The 20,299-nt window shown below is 35.0% G+C and overlaps 1 protein-coding gene across 15 annotated transcripts in view; it reads right to left on the reverse strand.

Moving 5' to 3' along the window:
- Positions 1-20,299, reverse strand: part of VTI1A (vesicle transport through interaction with t-SNAREs 1A) — a 348,230-nt gene that overhangs the window by 261,638 nt on the left and 66,293 nt on the right. For all 15 annotated transcript variants that reach the window (XR_005833144.1, XM_040623957.1, XM_040623958.1 and 12 more), the window contains exon 4: positions 10,974-11,051. Coding sequence is in view for 14 of the 15 variants with exons in the window: in XM_040623957.1 (XP_040479891.1) it covers positions 10,974-11,051 (78 nt within the window). In the remaining variant the exon portion in view is untranslated. The remainder of the gene's footprint in view (positions 1-10,973; positions 11,052-20,299) is intronic.

Raw genomic sequence — 20,299 nt, forward strand, 5'->3', positions numbered from 1 at the left:
ATCCACTTTTTTTGTTTTAAAAGGCAGACTCATATTGTATATGGCCACATGAATCTTATTCCCAAACACTGAGAAATGTACGAAGATGAGAGCCAACTGGATCTTTCCTGTTTCAGCAGGGTAGATGTATGAGATACTGGCATAGATTTATGATCCCTATTTTGTATTTATTTTTTATAAAAGCCATCATTAAAAAACTCATTTGTTCCTTTGATTCCTGCAGATAGGAATTTTTAAACAGGAACTTTATTTTCAAAAGAATGCCCCCCAATTTTGGATGTGTGGCAAGATGCCATATAGAACAACATTCACTACTAGAACAGAATATTAAACAGTAGATCTAGTTTTAAGACAACTCGGGGCAAACACCAAGGAACAAGAGAAACACGTTTCTCCGTGCACATAGGTACACAAAAACGAGGGTTTGTTCCCAAATACAGGACACTAGGTTGAAGGTGAACTTTTGACACCTACTGTTTTAGACTGAACTAAAATGATGATAATTATATGCACTCTTTTATATTTGACGGGGAAATGAGAGGATTTTCCCCAAATTCTCAACTTCCCAACTTTCTTTTCTACACTGAGGCTGGTTTTTTTGTTTTGTTTTTTATCCATAAAGATCACTCACTTGATCTATTCAGGTTGACCAACAGATTTATAAACTAATCATGGCTGTGAACGAGTAAGAATATATGCGTGCACGTGTGTGTGTGTGTACAGATGCACGTGTGTCTGGATACTTAGAAATATATGACTACGTATATCTGTGTATTTCAGTGTGTGTACATGAATACATGTATTTGTATAAATTAGTACTTTTCCCCTTCAAATCAGTTTTGGTATCTGGTCAAATGGAAAGGGAAAATGCAACCACAACTCCTATAACTTTGTGTTGTTGACAGATGTCATTTAAAATCGAAGAAACGCTTTCTAATAATAATAAAAAAGGAGGTGCCACACATATTATCTGAGTGGCTGTCGAGCGAAACGATCTCCCTTGCTCTAATGAGCCCCCACGGATCGTGGAGACGCAAGCTGTATTGACACGCACACTTAAGCTAATACACCTAGACCAGTGCCTCCAAGCTCCAGCAGCCAGCGATGCTGACAGAGTATCTCGCTTCCATCTTCAAAGAAAGGAAGTGATTAGTATGTTATCATTACCATTCAAAACGTGATTTCCTTATTCCCTCCCGGCATAGGTGACACATCTGAGATGCGGCCAGACGTTGGAGGCAGCTAAAGCCACATCAAAGCTTTCCTTGAAAATTTTTTTTGGGGGGAAGGGCCTGGGGGGGGCGGGGGGTGGGGGGGAAGAATCATTAAAACAATGCATTTAGAACAGAGAGATAGGACCTGATGTGAAGGTCAGGAAAGCTGCAACAACAGTCTATAATAATTAATAGAGTTGTCTAATATACAGTGGAGAAATTAAGAGAAAAGCTGCCCCTCCCTCTGCAAAAAAAAAAAAAATCTAAATAAATAAAAGGGAGGAAGGAAGGAATGCTTATATCATGAAAATGCTAAATCACTGAAGGCTGTAATTGAGAAAAAGAAAAGCAAGGGGAACTCTCTGTGTTCGGTATACATGACTGTTTTTAAATAAAATTCAACACTTTACTCCGCTTATCAAAAATAGCTTTCTTCCTCCTATATTTTCCTACATGCAGGTTTTGGGAATAGGGATTATTCTTCTCTTCTCGGATATTGTTTTCTACAATTAAGTCCTAACAAAGGACTTAATTTCAAACTGGTAATTCTCTAAAAAGATATCACATTTGTGATTGACTCAAGGTAAATCTGAATTTTAATTCAGAATAACAGAATAAAAATTTCTGGTTCATTTTCAAACTGGATGAAATCCCTAAATTAAAAGAAAACACTAAGCTACTATAGATTAAAAAAAAAAATCAAAGATCAATACTGGAAATGGACAGTCTAATTATATGATAATAGATAATGTAAGAAACAAAGCATTTAAATGTAGAATGATTCTCGGAATTCCATTAAAGAGAGCCAAAACAGATTATTAAGTGTATGGCTCTAACGGAGCAAAATTTCTAAAAGAACTTTAAAAAAAATGCACATTCCTAAATAATGGAAGTAACTCTTCTTCAGGACAGTTCAATTTTATCAGAGTAAATCTGCACACAAGAGGACCACCAGTTTACCAGCAGCTTTCCAGCAGGAACTCACTTTGTATTTTGGAACCTCTTCACTTAAGTCAAGCTAAAATCAAGTTCTTGTAACAGCTGTGCTATTTACATTGTTCCCTTAGTTGTGCATTGCCCTGGTCTCTGAAAATGAAAGGAAATACACTACAGTGGCAGCTGATGCTTTCAACTGGCCCCCACACTCCATCCCAAACTCACTCTCTCACCCTCTCCTCAGCCCTTTCAAAGCAGGTAAGTGAGGCTGTGCAGGAGCTTCAGACAGAGCTCAACTTGCGTGAGGAGCTGTGCAATGTGAAGAGCTGGAGAGGCAGAATTCAGACGGAGGGCTCAGCACAGCCAACACCAACCAGTTAAACTCCCTGTACACACCACCTGCCTCCAAGCACACCCCGTTCCCAGAACAGAGCCAAGAAAGAGCATCACAGGGAAGGGATGGGGCATACTTTGTATCCAAACACAACCAAACACCCTATTTTGAAGTAGATGACTGCTTGTGTTCTTAGGAGAGGTACAAGGAGGAAATCTGGGGTACGCTCACTGTGTGATTACTAATAGAATCCTGGCTGAGAAACAATCTCTTCTGGGCAAACCATATACCAAAGCACTGTCATCATCATAATCTATTTTACAAATATCGATGCTACATCCATATCAAAGACTGTTAAAAGAATATTCCAGAGTCGATTATTTTATTAGTTGAATGATCTAATTCTTCCAAGGACAATTCCTTTCCAGGTTATGGTTCTGGAAACATGCAGCTCAGAGCCAGTATTGATGAAACTGTTGCTATAGGCACAACAAAAGAATTAAGCCAAAAGTGATGATAAAACATATTTTGAAAGAAATGCACATGACGTTTTCAGCTTTTAGAATTAAGATTTCTAAGTCCACACAACTCATCTTAACAAAATAAATCTGTCAAAAATGCTGATGATAATAAGGCCTCGTATTTTATTAACTATATTCACTAAATTCAGAAGAGCTTTGTGTAATTTCTTCACATAGAGGTTTTCGAGTCTATTGTTAGTTCCATTAAGATTTGAGAATTCAGATTCTTCACCTAAGCATGAGCATATGCAAATACATATAAGCAGATATTCTGTCTTGCAGGAAAATAATGTTGAGTATCACTCACCTCGGGAATAATCTCATACATCAAAACTGCAATTGATTATATTCATTTAGTATATACATCTGTTTCCATAAAAAAACACATGAAGGTTGGAGGGTAAGGGTTTTATATATATTCACCCTTTTTTTTATAGATCATTATTACTTTTACTAAGAGAGGACATTACTAGAGCATCTTAAGTCAAAAGAGTTGGTGAAAACCACTGTCTACACGCCTCTCATTTAGCATTCATGTCACCCATAGAATGATGACATACCAATAAAAAAATTCTAGGAAAATCTCAATCAATGCAGTCAATCTAAACTCAAAAATAACTCAGGGTACTCTTATAAGTAATTAGACAGCTTTCAAATTGCAACACAGGCCATTGTTTTATGCACTAATATAATAAAAGTAACAAAACTCAACTTCACTAAGTAAAACATATAACTGTTTTATCTCTGAAAAGGAATACCTAAACGTATTTGTTAACTTTGACCTAATTAAATAAAACAAAAGAAAAACAAGACCAGAATCATTCAGCATCCCTCATTGATACAGGGATGAAATGATAAACATTGCTGTAAATATTTGCTGGGCCACAGAAAAGTCCGGACCTGCATTATAAAACAGGCCAGCAACTCAGAAAAATGAGAACCCACTTGGGTGCTATTTCCTACAAAAAGGAAAGTGGTTAACAATGAGGAGAGCTTTAGCTATTCTTAAGTATCTGTGTACACAGACTAGTAGAGCATTTATAACATATGTGTGTTTCCGTAAAAGGAAAATAGATACATGGTATCTTGTGTTGAACCTAAGAATTTTGGGTGAGGTAAAACAGTCTATTTAAAAAGAATTTTCGGTAAATTGGAATGTAAAAAAAAAAAAAAAAATTTTTTTTAACCTTATTGACTTCCTTGAAAAACCAATACAAATAAAACAAATATGAAGTTAGTCTACATAACACTTGGATAAAGTTTTAAGATACTCCTTTATTTTTCTGCCCTTTCTTGGCCTTTAAAATATGAATTTTCTCCAGATGCCAGCCAACAATGATCACTGTGATAAGCATGATTAGGGTTTACCTGTTTTTTTAAAAAGATAGTGGAGAACATTTCTAGCCATATGATCAATACTTTTGCTATGCGTAAATTTTCCTGGGAAAAAAATGAACCCAAAGATCTTACTTCAGATTTAGAAACTCAATTTTATAGGAAAAAGCATAATTAAAAAAAAAAAGCAAGCTAGGAAGTACTCACCTCTTCACGTAATTTTATCAACTGCAACATGAATGCACACAAAAAAAAGATAAAAAGGGAAGAAATGGCAGGAAAGAAAGATCAGTTGTGTGACAGGATACAGAATTAACATTGACAATTTATCTGTTTACATGTTTAGCATTTAAAAATCACAGACAAACACATTAAAAGAACCTAAACATAGACTACATGCAGAGTTTTTTGAACGAATAAAGATCACTTTCTCACACTGTCACATTAAACAAAGAGAATAGTGTGAAATTCTCTTTTAAAGTACATCTAAGACACCATCATGAAATAAAGGGGAACGGCTTCATAGAAGTCTATATTATAAAGAAAGAAAACAAGTTTACTGTTCCTCTCTTCTAAGAATGTACCACTGAAAAGGTTTTGTATATACAAGTTTTCAGGATGTTTCTCTATTTTGAATGTTGACAACTGATTTCAGATTTTACCTACAAATGAAAATGATTAATAGTTCATGCTTTTGTCCCAATAAATATTTAAAACAAATAATTATTTTAGTTAATATCATACGTGGGCCCACTCTAGTACTAGGATTGTATCTGAAGGTAACATTATTTTAATTGGGAATAAGGCATGCCAGGAGAGAGAATATTTAAGACACAGTATCAAAATATTTCATTGTCCTTAGACATACTGTGTATATCAGAGTTAATTTCTAGGATTTGTTTTGCTTAAGAGGCTACTGCAATCACAAGGTGTTTATTTGTTTTTGTTTTTTTAAAAATTTTTGAATTTACTTCATTATTCAATTTTCTTTATCTTGTAAACCGGGCCATCTCAAAGCCATGAGCTGTGAGCTCTCTTATTTCATTTGCGCAGTCTGTTCTCACTGAAGTCAAACCAAAAAAACCACTCTTGCATGTTAGTAAATTCCCTGTGATAACGTTTCAATTTTCCTCTGTAGAACATTTTTTATTTGCCTTAAATATAACAGATAAAACAAGTTATTTAACTATTTAGTAACTAGAAAATGCATATAACCATATATCTGGCTCTTTCTTTGTGTGTGTGTATGTGTGTGTGTGTGTGCTGGGGGTGTGTATATGTTTCACAGTATTCTAAATCAAATATCATTGTGTAGTTGAGATGACTGCCATGGTTTCTGCAATGAACAGAAACTGAAACCTATGTTGTGAACGACTATAAACCACATTCTAGGTCTGAAATTTGCATCCTCAGCAATTCAGGTCTACGACTGATAATTTTTAAGCATCTAAATATCTGTAACATCTGTTATAACACTTGACATACACAGGCCAATAAATTAAACTATTGCTTTGGGAGAAAACATGCTATGAATTGCTCACTACAAGTCTCTCTAAAAGTATCATGTTTACTATAGCCCGGCTTTCTCAATGCTTAATGCTGTTTTTGTTTCCAGTTCAAGGAAGGCAGTATGCACTCCAGCTTATTCTGTTATTTTATTTGTTATATGAAAAGTATTTCAAGTACAAAAGAACGAGATTTCAAAATTGTTATGAACCTTTTCTAGAAAGGGTATAGAATCTACTCCATAATGTCTCGCAATGCATTTAGTGAAAATGAATTAATATTGTTCTTTGAAAATATACACGAAGTTGTAATTATTTTTAATTAATATTTTCTCAGCAACCATCAGTGCCTATGAGTCAAGCATCCTGTTTCATGTGAAGGGTTACCATTCTTCCCCAAGAAGAAGTAAAATTTTAAGCTAACATACCTGGCTTATCACATATAGGAATCTTTGTCTTTGCTATCTGAACATCATGGGAGAAAAAGGCAAACATTAATTCTCAGAAAGAGACGATCTGGGAATTGATCGCACAGCTATCTTTTCTTTCTGGGGGCACCATTCTTCAGTTGACTATGATACTTAAAGGGCCAAAGTTTAAAACTACTCCTCCGCAATTGAGACCATTTGGGGCATGCCACCCTGCCATAATCAATGAGTGTTTAAAAATGCTACCCATTTGTTTTTTCAATAGGTTCCAAACAAAAACTGTTCTATCTTGTTTGTGCTGCATGGCTGCATTCAAGCGCTACACCGGATTTGTAGCTAAGCTAGGTAATGGGAGGGGTTTTAATCTTTATCTTTTTTTTTTTTTTTCGTGAGGCTGGGAGTTATCATTCAAGTAAACAAAAGATGGTCTATTTTTGAAAATTAACAATGCTTAGGCTACACTGAAAGTCGTGATTTCGTATTTTATTGAGTTACTAGCTCCAACCTAGGCGACTTGAAAATGTGCCATGCCACCATGTTGAGTTACGATAATCAACATTTTTTTTGAAACAAAGATTTTTCTTTCCCCCAATGCAGAATTTGATACAAGAGGTAATCTGTTCCTTTGTGGGCTGAAAAAATCTGGTTTACGCTGGTTTGAACCAGTGGAATCTCTTGTGGTTAAGCCTTCTGCTGTGGCTAAAATCAAAACTGCACTGCAGCGCATGTGAGGGTTCGTGCGCGCGCGCATCTGTGTGTGTGTGTGTGTGTGTGTGTGTGTGTGTGTGTGTGACGTGACCCCCAGAACTACCGATTTTTTTTTTAAAGCTGATAACGCCACTGCCGTCTCTGTCCGCATACAGATAACGAATAAATGCTGAACTCTATTAAACGCCCTTTACACATTATCGTGGGTCGAACACACAATTTTCTGAACTTATGATGACAGCCTATTTATTTTGCTATAAACCCTCAGCACGTAACGAACAGATTTGTGCCTGGTAATGATCTGCTCTGCCAGGGCTATATGAAATGATACCGACCTTCTTTAGATCTTGGGGAATTAAATTGACCGACTTCACCCCCTGGTCTGTAGCTGAAGTTTGACACACTTTATGCACAGCAAGCCCAAATCGGAACTTAAGAGAACCTTGCGTTAAAAAATTAAGCAATCATATCTGCTAAATATTGCTTTACCACAAAAATTTCGGCACGTTTAGGAATATCCTACTCCTTAGACATGCATTTGAACCTTCTATTTAGGATTTACTAAAATTTCGTTTACTCACATTTATTCACTAATCAATATAATTTTGCATACGGAAACGGAGAGACCATTAGGGTTCAAAAGGAGAGTCTGGCACATTTTAGGTGCCCCATCATCATACTCCACTATGAAGGGGATTAGGGGATTTACTTCTATAAGATTTTTTTTCCCTTTCCTGAGAATGGTTTTCATGAAACTAAATCAAGGTAACAATTATTAAAGTTTCCACTCTATACAGCGCTACTACGTTTCAAAAAACTCAACTCTCTCAAAGAATTAAAATCTTGCCGTATGGAATGGAAAACATGGTATTTTAAAATAATAGAATGATAATGCCTAAGACAATAGCCCTTGGAAAGCTGATGACCCAACAGTACTCGAATGTGCAAAGTAGGTAATTTTGTCCCTTCTTTGTAAATGAGGGATGAGCCATATTTGATTGTGTGAAATGGATATGAATCAGAAATGAATTTATACAAAGCAATTAATTTGGAATTAAATGAAATTGTGTACTGTATGAGGGACATTAAAGATGAACTTGAAAAATTCTTAATTGCTGAAATCTTGACATTTCTAAACATGTCAGAAATGTTTATATAAGAGTAAATTAATATACTTTATAGTTAATTGGCAGATTATGTGTCTAACAGGTTTTAGATGCCTAAAAAAATGCATTATAAATGGCCAGAATGAGAAATAATAGCTATGGCATTCACATTTGTCTAAATCTCTACAAAGAAGCCACTATAGGGAGGATGTGTATGTTGCATCGAAAATAACAAGTCAGTAGTTAGTTTATTTTACCTATTTGCAACATTGCTATCATTCTTCATTATTTTCCTTTTCTGATCTATAATTTTTAAAAATTGAGATATATCCCAATTTCAGTGAAACATATATTTTTGTCTTATTTATCTCCAAGTTTTCTCTGTATATTAAAAGCTTATCTTAAATATTACATGGCTACAAAGTTCTGAAAGTCAATTTATCAACAATTAACTTAAAGATAAACTTAGTTGTGGGCAGGAAATATTTTCTTATATAAATTACAGGTAATCCTGCCCAGAAAAAAACAACTATTTTCTCAGCCCCTGAGCTACAAAAATTAATATAAAGAGCTAACTTAAAATCTTTTCTTCCTTTAAAGAAAGGGCTTCTGTTTTGATTCTATAGTCTGAATGCATACTGATGCAGAATAAAGAGTTATTCTCAAGTGACCATTCCTGACTAAGGGATGTGTTTTAGTTTGAGGGATTTAAATTACTATATTATGACAAAAAGCCCCAAAACAAAATTTAATCATTTCATTATGTAATAAAAATTTTGTTATAGTTGGCAACAAAATATCCAAGAAGTTAAGTGTAGTGTCTTTGAACTTTCAAACTTCATTCAAATTTTGGACTGAAAAGTTCATATAACTAATAATCTAACAGTTACACTGTCTCATGACTATAATTTTTCATATTCTATTTATTGAAGTGACAGCTCCTTACAACTAAACTTCAGGTTCTCCAAGCACATTCAGAATTTGTAAGTTTGATTTATACAAGTCCAGAGGAAATCTCTGTATAATCACTTTAAAGTGACAGGAATATAATTTGAAAAATTCAGAAAATACGAACTCTATTTTTACAGAATATTTTTCTTTAGGCATTAAAAAAATCATACTTATACGTACGTGAGGCAAATGTTTTAGGCACATAAAATGTCCATTAAGAGAAGTGAACATGCTTTAAAAAAAAAAGGGGGGGGATCCCTGTCAGAGTACTACAACATCTATTAGAATAAAGGAGTCTGAGTTAGACAGGAACACCCCTTCCTTTCTATTTCCTCTATATTAAGCAGTAGTTTCAAATGAAGGAAAGATCTATAGCTTTCTAGAGGACTGACATGGGAACTATGCATTCACATTTTTGTAAAAAAGAGAATGCTTTTTTTTTCCCAGTAAAGATATGAAAATTATGATTCATTCAAGAGATATGAGCAATCTAAATCTCACTTAATATAGAAAGAAAATATTTTTTCTCTCATCCTTATGTTATTTAATCTATTATGAGTAAAACCCTTTATCCCACCACCCTTTTATGTTTGATGTGCTCCTTATTTTTTTTTTCCCTTAGCCGTTCTCACATTTTAATCAGGGAAGCTGAAATCCCAAGTCAAATCTTACTGTGTTTACATGTCTAAACTCAAGCTGATAACATCCAAATAGTGGATGAGGTAAGATCTTTCCAAAAACAAATATAGCTCAGTGATTCTTCTCCCTCCTCCTTTTTTTGGGTGGATGGATGGGGGCCCTAACTACATAAGCAACATCCCATTAATAATATTAACATTAGAGTAGATAGTAATATCGTTTCAGCATATGTAGACCTGTAATATACTCTCTTTGAAATGGTAAATATAATTATGCAAGTGTATTATAATTTCTATCAATATATTATGTTTTACTATCTTACTAAAATTTTGGTTTACTCAATGAATGATTTATGTTCATTTTAATTTAGGTAGAGTAGAGACCTTTATAATACTTGCCAAAGGAATATTAATAAACACATTCAGGTCTTGCTTCTGTAGTTCCCATCAGTTATTTTCTCTAAAAGTGTCAAAGAGAGTAAGTCACTAGGGTTGTTTGAGACATTTTAAAAGTCATCTCTACACTGAGGTTCTTAAAACATTTTTTTTTAAGTTCATATGCACTATCTACAAGAATTAATGAAGTCTGCAGTATTAATTCAAAGAAAGAAGTGGGACATTAATTAGACTCATGACACTGCTGTGTGATCCAATGAGAACTGACAGCCAAGTTGTAAGGCCCTTTTAAGAAGAAATTGTATCTTATTTTTTGCCTATGCAGATCTTAAACTGTAGAAAGACTTTTCCTATTATTATTATTATTATTTGACAGAGGCAGGACCTCTGTATGAGTGTCTAAGTTCCACACTGGTGCTCACAATTTGCATTTTGGTGAATGTATTTTAAGAAGCTCCACAATAGGAGACTGAGCTGCCCTGTTGAATTTTGAAAGCTTACTTTCATTTGTTTTGCTGCAAGTGTTGATTTAATTATACTGCATTATTATCAAAGCTGCATTATGTACTTTTTTATTCCTTTTACATGTGTTTGAGGTGAAGACCTTGGCTTTGTCTGCAAACAGTGTGTTTCAAGTTATTCCTTAAGTACTAAATAATAAAGAAAAGAGAAGAAAAGATTTTTTTAAAAGATAGCAGACAGTGATCACAAGGTAAAGGGTTAAATGTAAGATCTCCAAGAAACATTTTGAAGTTGATTAAGACTCCAGCTTTGCATTAAACAGTATCGCTTCCACATGAGTTGCTGCTAATACCGTTAAGGAGCAGCTTGAGAGCCCAGTGTGCCAGTGACCTCCCTCACCCTCCAGCCACCCACCGGGCCTTCCTGATTAGCATTCTACCTGGTTCTCTGAGGAATTCCCGTCATCCCCTAGGAGCTCATTCCGTACTTCGTCACTGTAGGCGATCCGTGACCTTTTCTATAAAACAAAACAAAAAGGGAGAGAGCGAGATGAACGTTAGAAAGTAAAGGCTTCGGAGCATTATTGGTATCAAGGCTGATCATCTCAAACCTCGAGAGCCCCCTAATGGAAACCTATTTGCTAAGATCTGCAAAGCAAAGTTGTGTAAAGTTCTTGAACTTGAGAAGTTTAATGTAGATTAGAAGTTTTTCAAATGCCAGTAATGAAAGAAAACTCTGCATTGTGTAAGTACTCCATTAATATTTACAAGTGCATCAGAACTGGTATGTTATTCCATACGTAGTCATTCAAATAAGGCCACTAAACTAAAGGAAATACAGCTATATAAGTTGTCTATTGGCAAAACTCACCGGATTGTAATTAAAACTAGTGTATATGGGGGTCTTTAAAATTGCGGCAGGAAATGAACTTTACAATATAGGTCTTTTAAAATCTCTAATTCCAGGATAATATTATGACTCCAACTGTACACTGGAATGCCTGGAAAATAGTTCATCTGTATTCCCTGCATTGTTATGATGTTACTAGTCAGAAAGAGACGGAATTTAAAAGTCCATCCCGTTTCCAAACAATAACTTAAATGTCCCCAAGCCCTCCTCAAAAAATGGCCTAAAGAAAAGTAATGCGTGCATGTATGTGTGTGTGAAAACAAATTAAATTTCCCAATCCCAGTAAATAAAGGCAAGTGGGCTATGAGTCAACATTTCACCCAGTGAAATTTTGTTTTATAAGAAATCGACCTTGGCCTGTAAAGTCAGAGAGACGTGTCTATAAGCAATTTATGAATATCTAAATGTACACATATCTGGAAAAGCTAAAAGGCTCTGAAAGTTAGTTGTGAAGCTAGAGTGCCATCCTCAGATCCTCCTTTAGCATCACCTTTTCAGATCCAAATGCAGATTTACAGGCTACTTTGCTGCCTTTTCTGCTTCTGAACTAAGCAAAAAGAGACCATTTAAAAATGGCAGCTGGGAAATAGTAATCCTTTCTTACTTGCAGGCTATAGTTTAGGCTTTAAAACTTCGTACTTGTTCAACTATGATCTGAAAAATTATTGTAGTTTAAAAAGGACTATTCATAATCCTTGAGCAGAAGTCAACAAGATGTTTAATTAGATTTTTATACTAGTAAGTAACACTGCTTTGCAACATAGAGATCGTGGTATCTTAAATGTGAAATCATACTAGAATTTAAAAGGAATTTTAACAGGAAAACCCAATAGATTTTGAATCATTTTAAAGTTGCAGCCTTTCTCAATTGGGGTTCCTTATCTGAACCACAAAACGGAAAACTATTTTAGTGACTATTTTCTCGATGTATCAAGGATGGTACATAAGAGAAAGTTTAGCTCATTACACAGAACAGAAGCCTAAGGGCACTGGGGTTTAACTCTCTGGCAGAACCTAGTTGAAAAAGGCTGACTGGAGTGTAAATAAAAATAAATCTAGACATCGCTTTATTTTATTTTTTTAGAAAAACAATCATTCTCATGGAATTCTAAAGACCACTTTGGTTAAACAGAAACTGTACTAATTCTACCACACAAAATTTCCTCCCCATTTTATTACCCTCTGAATACACCCAGGAAAAAGATGCAAAAACTGCAAAATGTTTCAGTAGAAAGGAGATGATGGCATCCCTTCTCTGCCCTGAGTCTCTACCCCAAGCCCCTTCTCTGCTCCAAGTGTATCTCTTGTACCTTAGCAAATGCAGTTAAGTCTGTAAATAGAAAAATAAAACCAACAATGTTGCAGAGGACAAAGTAGCAAAGTTAAGTCATTAGCCTGAGGTCAGTAATGACATCTATATCAGATGTCTTAACAATTCAGGAGTGAACCAACTCATTCAGTTGTGAACATGCCAGACTTTTTACCACCACAAACATCATATATTAAGCCTGCTTCTCTTACTGTATTTACTGAAGCTACTATTAATTATTTCTATAGATTTCATACAGAATTGTATTGAAAAGTGCTAAACTGCAAGGTCAATACACCTCATGGCCTTACAACAATATTTAGATCAAGCCAAGCCTTTCTTTTACCCATTTGGAGATCCCCACTACAGTAGTTTCAAACTAGCTAAGTGAAAGTATTTTACAGCATTAAAGGAAATGAGAACCTTTAAACAGGCTGTGGTATCAGAGCTGCCTTTTTAATTATTCATTTCATCACTATGGGGGACTAAAACATTCCACAGTATGCAAGAATATCATATGGAGATTGTTGTTGTTTTCCCCCCTTTCACCAAAATACCAACAAATTGGCATAGATTGTTCAATTACATTATATTCTTATTTTGATTTACTAAACTTCAAAAGAAGAAGAAAATTACAAACATGTATCCCTAAGTACCTAATCTTGTTTTGGTGAGAATCCATCGCTTTTGAAAACCAGCAATTATGAGTGCACATGCTCAGAAACAGAGGAGAACTAAGGATTTATCCAGAGCTGAAGGGTGGTCCTGTAAATGTCAGTCTTTACTATTGGGATGGTAAAAACTGGTCATTTGGATGGCTTTCTGGATGTACTTAAGCAAATGATATGCTGAGTTTTATAAAATGTTCTCTGATTAAACTAACTTCTCTTAAAGAATAAAAAAAACTCATTTCAAATATCAGAAATAGTTCCTCTTGAAAATCATATAGCTGATGCAGAAAATCAAACTCTTTGCACTGGAGTGTCATTTTACAATTTTTTTTAAAAAAATCAAGACTTTGTTTTATTAAGAGTTATATTTAAATGCCTGACATTGGTATTTTCTCCTAATTTTTTTGTGGTTTGAAATTTTAAGTAAGCTGATTGTAATCAGCTATAATTTAGCCAGATCATCACTAAACTGACTGAATACCAAAAAAGCAAATTCCTTTGAATGACAAACTGCCTATTTTATTGATAATTTCCCTCCCAAACATCAATAAATAATTTTACCTTTTGTGGAATTTTTAATAACCTCACTCTCCATTACTAAGTACTATGTATATTTTAATTCAGATGACTCAAAGTTAATGAAGCTGAAACATTGACTGTATCTTGATAAACTAACTAAAATATTTTTACTTTATTATCAACTGTATAAAATCTGTACTTTAGCCAAATGCAAGCATGAGAATTTGAGCTGGAAATGTCACACACTCAGCTACAGTTTGAAGGAACCCAATTCATAATGCATTTTATAAATAGTTAATGACTTCTATACATAAGCTAACCAGGCAAATCAAGAAATTGTCAACATTTTTAGTCTTAGTTGTCAGTTACCACTGTCTACTGGTTCTTTATATGTGGCTTCTGGAGAAGACAGAAGCTCTATGCAGTTTGTAATCTATTGCAATTTCAGGTCTGTACCATAAGGGTGGAAAGCTTCGACTGACAATATTTGCCACACGCACACACACACAGTTAAATACAAGAGCATTTCTCACTTTTAGTTGTGTGTTTGTGTAAAGCTTATTCCTTCTAACTTACACTAAACTTACATGGACTAGACACAGTTGGGCAGAAAAATCTAAAGACCATATATGAACTATAGAAAGAATATGGCAAATTAACAATTGACTGTTATTCCTAAAAAGTTAGACACACAAAGTTTCGATGGCTATTTTAAACTGATGACAAAAGTGAGTCCTTCATTATGAAAGTGAGGACTTCAGATTCCAAGCAGTTTTCACTTGGTATACGGATACCGATTGGCTGATTTTCTTAAAGCCAAGTTCAAACAGATATACTTCCCCAGTTCTGTCTGGAAATTTGGCTTGAAACAATCAGTCTACTTGACCCAAGCCTTAATATTTCCCAACTGAACTGAATATGTTTCTGGATAGGCACTGCTAGACTACAAACAAAATGAATTAACTTAGCTGAAACTAATTAAGAACTGTGATCTGTGGTACAGCCTTCTATATGATTCTACATGTGAAACAGGGTACACATAGCCAGAATGAGGATTCTACAACCCACCACTCGCATAAGCATAACAATGCAGTTGGTTTATTACTAAAGCGTATATGAGAATTTAATTTCCACAGCGTGCACATGGCAAAGCAATTGCTTAAATTGCCTCACCTGGGAATTTAATACAATGTTATCATCAGACCAGCCACACTGTAAATAGATTTATAATGCTTTCCATGTGCTGCACTCTGTTGCATATGAATTAAGTAATGATCTGGTATTACAATAAAATCAGCTAGTTCCCACACCTGGCAGACAGGATATTTCACTAAATTAATACCCATACAGCTACATCACAAGGCAGGGGAGAGGAAACCATCTCTAAGGCATTTGACTTGAGCTTTACATGGGAGGCAAACACTCCATGGCTATGTAGAATGTCACTATGTTGAATGGGCTGCTCAGGACAATCTGTTTCTAACATCTGTATCACAGAATTAAGACTTTCTCATTCCCATTCAATTTTGGCCTAATTTTCTTCATTCAGTACTTTAATTACTAATCAGCAATCCGCAACATTCACAAACACTAAGAAAGCCCTTTATTCTAATCTATGTGCTGCAGACAGCCAAAATAATTGATACAAAGTGCAGTATGGTTTTGGTAAGTAATGAAAGAACAGCTTGTCCTACTTCCCAATCAAATTGGTCTATAGAAGAAATGGTTAATAGATTTCTCCATAGGTCTAAAACAAATTACCCAGTCTGGCCAGACTTTTCCATTGCTTCTACCATGTCTTTCAATCTCCATATATTTAATAATGCCCAAAGTTACCAGGTGATTAGAAACTGTTACGCTTTCATAGCCAAAGAATTTAACTGGTCTAAAGAATTTAACTGCTCCTGTTACAATTAACACTTAGGGATATCTTACAGAATACCATGAAATTATATTTATTAGCTAGTCATATAACTGCTGGCATTCATTCCTTACTGAATTCTAGCTGGTTCAAATTAAATAATATCATACTTCTGTAATGCCCAGATGGCATTTTCTAAAATGCATCTATCTTTGGCACAAAGCATTCCATTTTTAACCTCACTTCTATTTCTCCATGACCAATTTCAACTTTTCATACACACTCCACTCCACCCCTGATCCAGGACTTAAAAAAGCTCATCAATCCAGGACAGGAAACTTACATTTTGGAGAAAAAAAATAAAAAGGAAGTTATGAAATTTTGTTCATCACAGTGTTTTCTGTGATGAATTAATTTCTAGCAAAAAAACTATTTAAGATTAAAACGTACCATGCTACATGTACTGTTAGGTAAATGTTAGATGCTTGGAAAGTAGTTAGCATGAAAAAGCACGGGGCACTGAGCAAAAATAACAGAGATAACATTACAGTATGTGATCTTGGTCAAATTAAGTTTTCTGAATATCGCTTTCTTCAATATCTAAAATAGCAACAATATTTATTTCTCACGGCTGTTGTGGGAATTTAAATGTTATAAACAAATGGAAACCTATCATAATACCTTGGGTGTGATAACCTTGCAAAAGACATCCAACTAAATATTAGTTGGTAATATTGGAAAGGATGCAATAAATCTGTACACATATATGGCTGAGAGTATAAATTAGCGTATCTTACCTAGAAAATGATGTGCCAATATATATCAAAAGCAACCTTAAAAAGTTCATATTATTTAAGTCTACTACACTGTTTTGCCCAATTTCCTATTTTGTGATGCTACCATTTTTGGATGACTTTCAGTGGGAAAAACTTTACTGCTTTTCTTTAATGTTATCAGAGAAAGTAGGTTCCAATCCGTTTCTTCTAAGTAATCATTCCACTAAACATAGCTTGCTCCTGCTCAAGGGACTGTTTAGAGTTAAAGGTCAAGCTCATTCGCTGGGAAGTGCACATGCCACATGTCACCAATATTGTAGCATTCATAAAGGGAAAGCACACTTTCTATCTATCATAAACTCATGGCCAATGGACCATATGCAAGCCACCAGAGAGAAAATACTAGCATGCCCTGCTGCTAGGCTACCAACAGTTGGAAAAGCAGGTTAACATGAGAACACTGAAAGAATCCATTGTTCTTAGTATGTAATACCAGGAAAAGATATTTAAATTAAAAAAAAATAATGTCTTTCTACCATAATCACTTTCATTTATTATTTTTGTTTATACTTGCAGAAACACTTCACATGTTTGAAGTGGATATTTATGTTTTGGCTATAAACTATGAGCTAGATTATGCCACACTTTTATTTTTAAAAATGTATCTATAATATCACATGTGACTATTTATATGCATATAATGAAGTTATATACATGTATATATATACACATACAGGCTCACACAAACCCATATGCAGTCCATATGGAATAATAACTCTATTTGTGCTTCACAATGCTAGAATAGACCTTTATTTATATTAGGAACTCTGACCACATTGCTGCTACATCATTTAATGATTTGCAAAACAGAGAGCCCAGAAATCATGTAACTGTACTTCTTCATTTCCTTCTCCAGCAACTCTAAAACTAAGCCTAAAATTCAAGTTTAGCATTGGTGGTTCAAAATGCAGTGTGAGTTTGTTAGTATCATGGCCTCGCTTGCATATGCTTGTAGTTTACGACTTTCACATTGCTATTGAACACAGTGTGGCTGTGTCTTAAATCATGTTAGCTTGTCAATCAATAATTAAGTTACTTCATTCAGAAAATCAGCTCATGATAGAATGCCCAGATGTTGTTGTCAACATCTGGAATAGTGTAAGTTTTCAGTTGAGGAAACTTAATTCTTTAAAATCTTTCTGAATATAAAGACAAATAACTCCATAGACTATACTTGAAATAATCAAAATGTCAAAATGTTTATTGTTTTGTTTGATAATAATAACATATGCATACCCTATGCACTCCCACTGGAAAAATGATACTCTGATAGATGAATGCTACATAACAGATGCTTCATTTGTATTTTTAAAAGAACTACTGAAATACAGTATATAATTACATAATTAAGTTTGTATGCATCCCTACATAATCTGCCTAGCATTAGGAAGGAAAAGCAATCATGCATTGAAAATCTGTCCATAGCCATAATTTCACGTGATCTAGATCTCCAAGAGCAAATGATCTCAATGAATCTGTAACTGACACTGAGATATCTCAAAAAGAACAGAACTGACATTAGGCATCATCTAGACCAGGCTTCCATATTTAGAGTTGAAGTTCTAAGCCAGATGAGTGATCTCCCCAAGGCCACACACTTGGGAAAGACTAGGAAGAAGAAGGATGGAATCTATTTCCCAATGTCAGTGCTCTATTTACTTTACCACACCACCTTTCATTTTACCAAGCCACCATGGCAGGCTGAGGCCATCCCACTGCTCCTTCCCCAAGGCAGGTTCAGCTGCATCATTCACCTGGTTCTAGGAATTTATCATCCATTATAAATTTGATTAGTCTACAGATTTTGTTTCTTGTTGCCCTCTTCCAAAATAAACAAACAAAAAACAAGCCTTTACTTATACATTGTTGTCAACATCTGGAATCTTGACAATAATAAATTTGGAAGTTCAAGGGTGATGAATGCTTAGGGCAGAATGTTGGTTTTTTTTTAAAAGATTTTATTTATTTATTTGACAGATACAGAGACAGCCAGCGAGAGAAGGAACACAAGCAGGGGGAGTGGGAGAGGAAGAAACAGGCTCATAGTGGAGGAGCCTGATGTGGGGCTCGATCCCATAACGCCGGGATCACGACCTAAGACGAAGGCATACGCTTTAACCGCTGTGCCACCCAGGCGCCCCAGGGCAGAATGTTTTATATCAGAATAAAACTTCTGATCTGAGGGTGAGTCACAACCACACTTACGGGTGTAACTTAGCTATGTTTCGAGATTAATCTTCAAAGGTTCCACCATAAAGCACCAATAATCTACCCACATGGCAGAAGAGGAGCTGCACTGGTTATCAAGATGGGTTAAGAACTGCCTTCTTGCCCATGGGATCTGGTGACTCCCTATTCAGTTACTCTACAATTTTAGATTGGAACCAGCCATCTTTCAGGCAAACAATTTTTAAAATATTTTTCCCCTAATATTTGCTTTTGAACCCATGTTATGACAGATCCTTTATTATAGTATATGCTGTGTTATAGTGAGAGATTGGAACCAGCCATCTTTCAGGCAAACAATTTTTAAAATATTTTTCCCCTAATATTTGCTTTTGAACCCATGTTATGGGTTATATAGTGAGGTTACTGTTCTCGTAATTCAGAGATGCCTTTTAATGCTTTATGAATATAGCCAATAGAACTGTGATGGTTAGGCAGTAAAACTAAGTTCTTTGAGCCCAAATTCTCTATGGAAACAACCTGAAGATTACTTCCCCATTTGAGTGACCCCAACTATAACGTATAATAAATATAAATATTCATATCTGATTCATAAACAACATGTTCTTCCTATAAGACTCTTCACCTTCAGCTGAATAGAATAAAATCCTGCTTACTCGGGGGCTTTGCTTCCTCAGTTAAATGTTGTTTCTTTCATATCATCAGTGTATCACTTTCTACTGGTTCTTTCCTTTAAAGACATAAATATTCTTAAGTGTACCCAGCTTTATATACCTCGAAATGTTATTTCAGCCAGTACTATACTGTCCAGCCAATGCCCAACCTCTCTTTATCCTTCCCTTCCTGGCCAAGCTTCTTGAACAAGTGTTCCATGAACATTAACTCCACTTACTCATGCCCCAGCCACCTCTCAACTTAAAACAAACTTGATGCTTTCCTGCCATGCCACAGGACTCCCTAGGATCACCAGTATCTTCCTAATTGAGGAAATCATCGGCCATGTTTTCTAAGTAAACTTTTGAAGTTTAGAATAGTTAAAAATTTATTAAAAAGTTACAAAGATATTAGAGTCCCCATGAAACCCACACTTAGTTTCCCCTATTATTAACACCTTACGTTAGTATGGTACATTTGTCACAGTTAATGAATCAATAGTCCATTATTACACATTATTATTAACTAAAGTACATAATTTTTCCACGTTTCCTTAATACCTAATGTTGTTTTTCTGTTCCAGATACCATCCAGGATTCCATGTCACATTTACTTCTCATGTGCTCTTAGGCTCCTCTTGGCTGTGACAATTTCTCACACTTTCCTTATTTTTGATGATTTTGAAAGTTTTGAAGAAGACTGGTCAGGTGTTCTGTATAATGTCCCTCAACTGGGATCTGCCTGATGTTTTTCTCCTGACTAGACTGTGCTAATATGTTTTTTGGAGGAAGACCAAAGAGGTAAATTGCCATTTTCATC

The sequence above is a fragment of the Ursus maritimus genome, unplaced genomic scaffold, assembly GCF_017311325.1.
Source record: "Ursus maritimus isolate PB19 unplaced genomic scaffold, ASM1731132v1 scaffold_7, whole genome shotgun sequence".
In the NCBI taxonomy this organism is placed as follows: domain Eukaryota; kingdom Metazoa; phylum Chordata; class Mammalia; order Carnivora; family Ursidae; genus Ursus; species Ursus maritimus.